At 44.8% G+C, this 8,569-nt stretch overlaps 1 protein-coding gene across 1 annotated transcript in view; it reads right to left on the bottom strand.

The window, feature by feature from the left end:
* The window catches only part of ARHGAP9 (Rho GTPase activating protein 9), a 109,045-nt gene that overhangs the window by 36,130 nt on the left and 64,346 nt on the right, over nt 1-8,569 (bottom strand). The window contains exons 8-9 of the mRNA XM_018569536.1: nt 7,224-7,285; nt 2,653-2,740 (exon numbers count right to left, since the gene is read on the bottom strand). Of these exons, the coding sequence (XP_018425038.1) occupies nt 2,653-2,740; nt 7,224-7,285 (150 nt within the window). The remainder of the gene's footprint in view (nt 1-2,652; nt 2,741-7,223; nt 7,286-8,569) is intronic.

Here is an 8,569-nt window from a genome sequence, read left to right as displayed (position 1 = left end):
AGGGGGAGCGGAACCGGCGGGATATTTAAAAAAAAAAAAACGACAAAGACAAAAAAAATAGACCGAAAAATGACATGAAAAAAATTAAAAATCATACCGCCAGGGAGGTTAAGGTCTGGTAGGAATATTTAGGAGGGACCCAGTGTAAAAAGAAAACTAAAAGTGTGTAGGGTTCCCCCTCAAAGTCATACCAGGCCCTTAAGGTGTGGTAGGAATATTAAGGAGGGACCCCATGTAAAAAAAAAAAAAAAGTGTGTGGGGTTCCTCCTTAAAGTCATACCAGGCCCTCAAGGTCTGGTTGGAATTTTAAGGAGGAACCTCCACCCCCAAATTGGGGGGAAAAACCATGGGGGCCCTCCTAAAATTCCATACCAGACCCTTGATCTGAGCATAGGCCTGGCAGGGCCGGAAAGGGGAGGGGGCGAGCGAGCATACGCCCCTCCTCTCTCCCGCACCAGGCCACATGTCCTCGGCACTGGTCACCCCTGGAAAAGCGCCTTGTCCCCGTGCCGATGGGGGCAAGAGCCTCATCCCCACAACCCTGACCCGGTGGTTGTGGGGGTCTGCGGACAAGGGGGCTTATTTGCATCGGGGTACTCCTTTAATTAAGGGGGCACCCAGATGCTGCCCCCCCGCCTTTGTGAATAAGTAAGGGGTACTTGTACCCCTACTCATTCACTAAAGTGTTCAAAAATAGAATAAAAACACCAGACTTCAAAAATCCTTTATTAAAAAAAAAAACACAACAAAGGATTTTTGACAAGTCCTTTATTTATTTTTTTTAAAATTGATCCACCGATGTAATCCAGGGTCAATCACGACGTCCAGCGTTGTCCCGTCCTCTCCCCGCCGACTCCCGTACTCTACTTGTGTATTTTGGCCTCATCATTACTTTGCCCAATCTTGGCTCTAACTCAATACTGAGCCCTGATTGGGCAGTCTTGCACCTGACCTTTGGTCAGGTGCAAGCCTTTAACCAATTAGGGCTTCAGAGGGCGCTTTGCCTTGTGGGACGTTGCGCGGTCGAACAATGTTCAAGTCGAACGTAACCGGCAGCCCATCTCTAGTCACAGGGACAGTAACTGAGGTGACAACTGAGTGAACCATAGGTGCCATGCGCAGCCTATTGCATTAGGGTGTGCAAACAAAAGTACAGACACAGAAACACAGGAGTATAAATATACACTATATATATATACAGGTATTCCTCACTTAACGACCGAGTTCCGTTCCTACGACCAGGTCGTTAAACGGATTGGTCGTTAAGTGAGGAACTCTATACAGTACTATACTGCATTAGTACAGTACTGTATAGCGTTGCCGATGTACAGTACCGAACAGTGTACTGTACATCCGGCAATGGAAATACTTACCGAGACCTGCAGTGAAGATCGGGGGATGTCACTTCCGCCGGCGACCCGTCGCGCTGACGCTGACGCGGAAGGTCGGAGGTCGATCGGCGGTCAGTCGTAAGTGCGAGTGGTCGCAAAACAGGTAAGTCGGTAAGTGAGGAACATCTGTATATATATAATGTGGCATCCCGAATTCCAAGTTGAAGATTGCCCGTTACCTCATCCAGTAAGGGTGCATTATTGAAGCAGGGGGAGCCTGGCAGGTGGTCATGTGACCACCCGCCCAGCTTCCTGGTTGGATGAGAAGCTTTGGAAGCTGCAGCCACGCTTCCCAGGCACCAAACACTGTGACTGTTATGCGAGGAATGTAAGTGGCAAGTGCTGCTGTGCTCTGTATAGCTGAACCTGTCACAGGTTCCCGATGGTGCCCACTGTTGCGGTTTTGGTGTTGTGCTCAGGTTGATAAGGGTGTGCCGAGGCACACCTGGCACACCCCCTGCACACACCTATGGAGTGAAAACTTCTGTCTAATTTTACTGCTATTTGTGACCCCCCTTAAAAGGAGAACTATGAGGTGAGTGCTTTTCACTCACCTCATAGTTCTAGCTGACCTGTGACAATGAAACTGTCACAGGTCGGCTCAGTAGATCGGGAGGTGAGCGAACACATACCGGGTTCGCTCACCTCTCGATCCTGTCACGGCTCTCTGCCGTGACAGGGGAGGGGCTGGATTCCCCTCTCCCCGCTCCGCCAGCGCTGACTGGCGGAATGGACGGGGGAGGGGGCAGGTACAGCTGGCTCTGCCTCTAGATAGGCAGAGCCAGCTGTCACTCACCCAGTGGGCGGATCTCGACATCGATGTCGGGATCCGCTCCGGCTGCAGCGTCTCAGTATACCTCGAGCTGTAGCTCGCAGTATACTGACCTAGGGTGACGGGAGGACGCTAGTTTGTGTCCTCCCGTTACCCTAAGGAGAACTATGGGGAAAAGCCCTGATCCCATAGTTCTCCTTTAAGGAAATGTCTCCTCCCTAGCTGTCCTCAACAGAAGGATTTTCAATTTTTGAAGGAATATGTATTCTTTTCAGCAGGTTCTGTAAATCACATACATGATGTTTGTATGCAGTAAAGAACTGGTTTACAGTCTATCTTCATGTAATCAGATGATCATAAAGTTGCACACACCTCATCCTTTTGTGCCAGTACACTTGGTGAGGATTGTTTTATCCTTGTGATGGAAAAATTACAGGCGTATATTCTATTTCCTCTTTGGTACCCATTATATTATTCATAATTACTTACCCAACCAGAAGGGGCCGGAACCTTAGGGTCCTTGTAGAACACTAGGCTGTTTCCAGTCAAAACTACTAAAGATATAGTCCAATTTTTCCTAAAAATAAGAAAAGAAAATGATAAGTTTTACATTGTAATCACTAAGGTGACAACAATGCAAAAGTGCAGCCACATTGTAGTTCCTGCAAGTACCCTAATCTTCAGTCAGTCAAATAGAGAGTCCCACCGCACTCCTGACTAAGAAGCCCCTTATATTGCTGGGGGGGGGGGGGGGGGGGGGGGGGGGCGAGGGGGGGGGGGTGCGAGGGTTATTAGAGAAGCACCCTTTGTTGGTGGGGGGGGGGGGGGGGGGCGTCGGTGCTGAAGTGGCCATGGATGCACTCCAAGTTTTCTTCAAAACGAAATCCCTTTTGTCATTCTAGCAGGTGATATCACCATGCGTGGCAACGTTTCATAACCTGTCCGATGTCATCACTTTTGTTTGCCTGATGAAGGGACCGGACAGGTTACGAAATGTTGCACGCATGGTGATGTGACCTGCTAGAATGAGTAAAAGGGTTTTGTTTTGAAGAAAACTTGTAGAATTTGCTGTGCCATCCGCGGCCACTTCAGCCACCATTTATTCTGTTTTGCTGTTAATGTTCAGATTGACCCCTGTGTCATCCCTTTGCATCCTAGGCCCAGTCTGTAAATGGGGCCTTGACCCCTGTCCAAACTGAGATCAAACCCCAACTCCTACCCCACCACATCCCCTAGTCCCACCCCCATCATTTGACTGTCTGGCATCTGAAAGTTGAATGACAAAGGGTAGGAATTAGTACAAGGAGTAGCACATAAACTGAGCACCCACAGCACACACAGCAGAGCACAAGCAGTATACACAAACGGCATAATGACAGACAGACTACAAAGTGCATGTATAGTATGGGAACAAGCAGAGCACACACTTTAGGTGGCACCTGCAAATACACAGCATACAGGACATGCAACATCTGCATACACACACACCACATGGGAAATGTAACATCTGCAAACACATACAGCATACAGGACATGCGTCATCTGCAAACACACACACACGGGACATGGGAAATGCAACATCTGCAAACAAATACAACACACAGGACATGCAACATCTGCAAACACACCACATGGGACATGCAACATTTGCAAACACACACACAGCACATGCAACATCTGCATACACACAGCATACAGGACATGCAAACACACACCCACACACCACATGGGACATGCAACATTTGCAAACACACAAACAGCACATGCAACACCTGTGAACACATACACAGCATATGGGACAAGCAACATCGGCAAACACACAGAGCAAGGGGCATGTGACATCTGCATATACACACACAGCACATGGGACATGTGACATCTGCATATACACGCACAGCACACAAGACACTCAACATCTGCAAACACACACAGTGTACACAGGGTACGCACAGAACAATGATTTGTTTCTATTTTTTTGTAATAGCTTCATACTTGAACAATAACTAAATGATTTGAAATGATTAAGGAGTGATGTAGAATGATAGTGATGCATTTAGTGATGACACGCCACACTATGTTTTCTGTCATTGTGAAAGTTAAACAGTAGAATAGCAGTACCCTTGTTTTGAGCTTCAAACCTTTGGTTTTGATTTAACACCTACGGTATCTCACAGACATTATGATTACGGCATGCCAAATAATGATGATTAGTACATTTCAAGGGTTAAGGTTATAAGGTTAAGGTTATAAGGCTTAAGTACTGGACAGACTGAAAGTAGTTTGAAGTATACAAAAAAGGAGTGGGCTGGCCACAGAGATTGAACAGAGCAGACATCGGAGCAGAGCAGTTAAAGCTGAGATTTTAGTGATTGGGTTTACATATACTTTAAAGTGGAATTTAAGCCAAAAATGTAAATAATGCAGTGCTTAGTACATAAAAATGAATACACTTTACATAATGCCTTTGTCTAAAAACAATAGCTTCAACTTTAATGTTACCTGTTGATCCTGCCAGTGCGCAGTCCTCTTAACAATTTCTAGCTTGCAGCCGGCTACACTATCTGGCCACCATTGAATTCTATCTGGCCACAGCATTGTTGAACCACCCTATCGTACTAATCTTATTTATTCATGATGATGTGGCACAGAGGCCGCTACCTCTGACGCACAATATTCTCAGGAGGAACTCTAAAAGACCCTACACCTTTAGTCATGACCCACTCCTCCTGCAGACACACCCATATATACAGTGTGCTGGATAGAGAGGCATGCTGGGAAATGTATTCCAAGCACTGCTGCTGGGACTACAATGGCGGTGATGCCTGAAAGAGGATGGCTCCTCTTACCGTTACTGTAAATAGGCAGCAAAATGGCCATGGAAAGTAAGTGATCACGACTTTTTAGATCAAGATGGGGCTTAAATACATTGGGGAATTGATCAAAACTGGAGCAGACAAAATCTAGAGCAGAATTGCACTGCAACTAATCAGCTTCTCTGTTTTCAAATCTTACCTGAGCAAACTGAAAAGAGAATCTGATTGGTTGCCCTGGGCAACTGCTCCAGTTTTGATAAATTCCCCAATGCTTTTAAGAGAAAAAGGCACAGATCAGCTTGGCAAGAGGTACCACTTCCAGACATGGCTTTACATTGGTATCTGTTGTTTGCCTGGACTAATATTTAAAGTAGACCTCCAGTCAAAATATTTTTCAAGTTTTGAAAAGCATGTTAAAGGTTTAGAACCTTTGTAAGGTCCTTTTTCTTCCAGTCCCTATGACAATGAGCACCAGAACAAATAGGCCCCTTTAACATGGCGTTTCAATCAGATCTGCCTGCCAGTCTTTTAGGCGTACCTGATCGGAAGCACAATGTAAAGGTGCCCATACACCTTACAATTATGGAAAAGGTGCAACAGATTCCTCCATTTACACTTAACTGTGTGGATGGAGTCATCTCCACCTGGGCCAATCTGTTGCACTTTTTCCATCTGACCACAGAAAATCTGCAGATAATTGTAAGGTGTATGGCGGGCTTTAGTCTATGGGTCAGCAAATGAAAACAGACCTGCGTCAGTTTTTGGAATATAAACAAACAGATGTCCGCTTACTTACAGAAAAAAAGTCCGGTCACACACTGCAAGCTTCACTGAATAGTTTATTGTAGCACACAGGTACACATCATCCAGCCTTGGATCCTCTTAACACATTATTGGGTGAAACATGTCAAGAGTCAAGAGGATCCACGGCAGGACAATGTGTACCTGTGTGCTACAATACATTTTTCAGTGAAGATTGTGGTGTGTGTGACCGGACTTTTTTCTGTAAGTAACTGCTGATGCTGGAGCAAGACAGACTCGGTCGGGGTGCAAACCCCATTCTGTCTGGTGCTATTAATATTGGGCAATGGAAGTTACATGTCCGCTTACATCTGATTCCCAATAGTCCTAACATGGATCAGTTCAGTTTTTTCCTCCATTGCAAGATGGACGAAAACAACTGAAAGGACAGGTTTGTTACAAAAGTGACATCTGTCCCGTACTGATGGATGCCGCCCATGTAAAAGGGGCCTTAGGGATAGATGGATACATGAATCCTCTCCAGATCACAGCAGTATGAGGGGATGTCACCGCTGTGGAGGAAAAAACTTATCGGACCCCATGTTGGTCTATGGAGAATCGGATGTAAACTGACATGTGCCTGTTTGTATCCGATTACCCCTGATCCGGCATGATCTGGTCTGGCAAAATGGATCTCTGATCTGTTTTATTTTTCTGGATATGGCGAGAGTCGGAGGTAACCGAGTGTAAACAGACGCCCGTCCGTTTACGCCCCGTTCACATTGAGCGGTTCGCAAATCGCGCGTTTGTCGCGCGATTTGCATTTTGCGCGATATCGCAAATGCTTGCATTGAGCAAGCTTGAATCGCGGCTAAATCCACTCCAAAAAGGGTCCTGCTGTAGCGACGCACGACCTGCGACAGCAGGACCCTTTGCCCCATTGAGAAGCATTGGAGAGCGATATCGCGCTGTAAATTGCAGCGATATCGCGGGAATTACCACGCGATAAATCGCTCAATGTGAACGGGGCCTTAGACATGGCTGCCTATTGACTTGCATTGGGCATCCGATTGGGTCCGCCTGAAAAACTGACAGGCAGACTAGATCGGAGCTTCTGTGTGAAAGGGGCCTTAATGAGCAATATAGACAACAATAAAAACATGATTGATTTTGTAACTCTTCCTTTTGCTATCCAAAACTATAAAAAAAAATTGATTGGTGTCTTTCCTGAACAGTAGAGAGGTGAGCGATAAAAAAAAAAAAATCCATTATCTTATCTGTGCATTGTAAGTGGAGGATATGGGTTTCAGAAGTTGGTCATTCTGTTTTTAATTGCCATGGAAAATAAAACCCCCATGTATACACTGTCTCTCGCAATCGCCTATTAATCAAATGCCTGCTTTAACCAGCCCTGCTTTCCATTAACTGGTGCTCACAATTTGCACTTATGTAGAACAGGGAAAGGGCTGAGCGGTGTTCCTTGTAAAGAAAAATACACATGCTTACTTTAGTTTTCTTCCACCTTCTGCTATTTTTGTCTTGTTTAACTGTCCTGCCTTTTCCACCTCCTAAAAAAAAACCAGACATGTTAATACCACTGAAACAGCAACTTCAATTAAAAAAAATGAACTGTGGATCTGTGCACAAAACCAGGTCTATAACAACATAGTTTGAGGAGTTTGGTGTGGAGTAACTGAAATGGCCTACACAGAGCGCCGACCTCAACCTTGATGAATACCTTTGGAAGGACTTGGAATGCTGATTGTGATCAGGTTTTCTAGTCCACCATCAGTACCTGATCTCACAAATGCTCTTTAGGCTGAATGTACTCAAATTCCCAAAGACACACTCCAAAATATAGGCTTTTATATCCATAAAGCGGAACAGGGACACCTCCATATTAATACCCATGTGTTTAGAATGGGATGTTCTGCAAGCTGACATAGTTGTGATGGTCAAGAGTCATTTTTATAGGGAGAATGCATCCATCCAAGAAAATCACTCCAGGAGCTACATAACTGTTTGAAGATAATCAGGCCCTTGCATGGTAGTAAATTAAATGGTGCAAGTGAACTACTGAGCTGGCTGGTCCAACTAAAGAAGCCCTGTATATCTTAATGTGTAAGGAAGTGTTACCTATGACCAGTATTTTCATGTTTGCAAACAGAATTTTGTATGCTGTTTCTCAATATTCTCCTCTGAAGATAAAAAAGTAATTATCATCCATCTTCAAGAGGTGATCATGGTTCTTTTGATGGATGATCAACAAAACGTGGTGAATGTTCTATATACAAATAACAAATAATATACTTATACACGGTGATCCTATGTGGCCCCAGTAGTTTCAGGAGAAAGGCGAGACTCTAACCAAAAAGAGAACGATTTACCATATAGTCAATGAAACATGCTTAGCTGTCTACATCTAAAAACAGCACTGGAGATATGCTGGGCTTTTGTTGTCTGAGATGTGACGATTACCTTGAAGGTCAGAATCAGATTTTGTGGACCCACCAAACAGTCATATTGGCAATACTGTGTCTAAATGTATTGTACTATATATTTTGGGGTGCCAAAACATTGGCAAACCTGTGTGAATTTACATAACAATATACAGTAAACTCTCCGTTATCCGGTATTTAACTAAAAAATCCCCTATATACTCATTGTTTTGCTGATCTGCAGCATGTATTATTTTGAAAATGATTGTGTGCCTATTTGTCTTAAAGGAGAACTATGAGATGAGTGATTTCCACTCACCTCATAGTTCTAGCCGACCTGTGACAATGAGACTGTCACAGGTCGGCTCAGTAGATCGGGAGGTGAGCGAACACATACCGGGTTCGCTCACCTCT

Source organism: Nanorana parkeri, unplaced genomic scaffold (genome assembly GCF_000935625.1).
Source record: "Nanorana parkeri isolate BGI_ZX_2015 unplaced genomic scaffold, ASM93562v1 scaffold35, whole genome shotgun sequence".
In the NCBI taxonomy this organism is placed as follows: domain Eukaryota; kingdom Metazoa; phylum Chordata; class Amphibia; order Anura; family Dicroglossidae; genus Nanorana; species Nanorana parkeri.
Note: the sequence above shows the minus strand (reverse complement) of the source record. Positions and strands in the feature narration are given on the sequence as shown.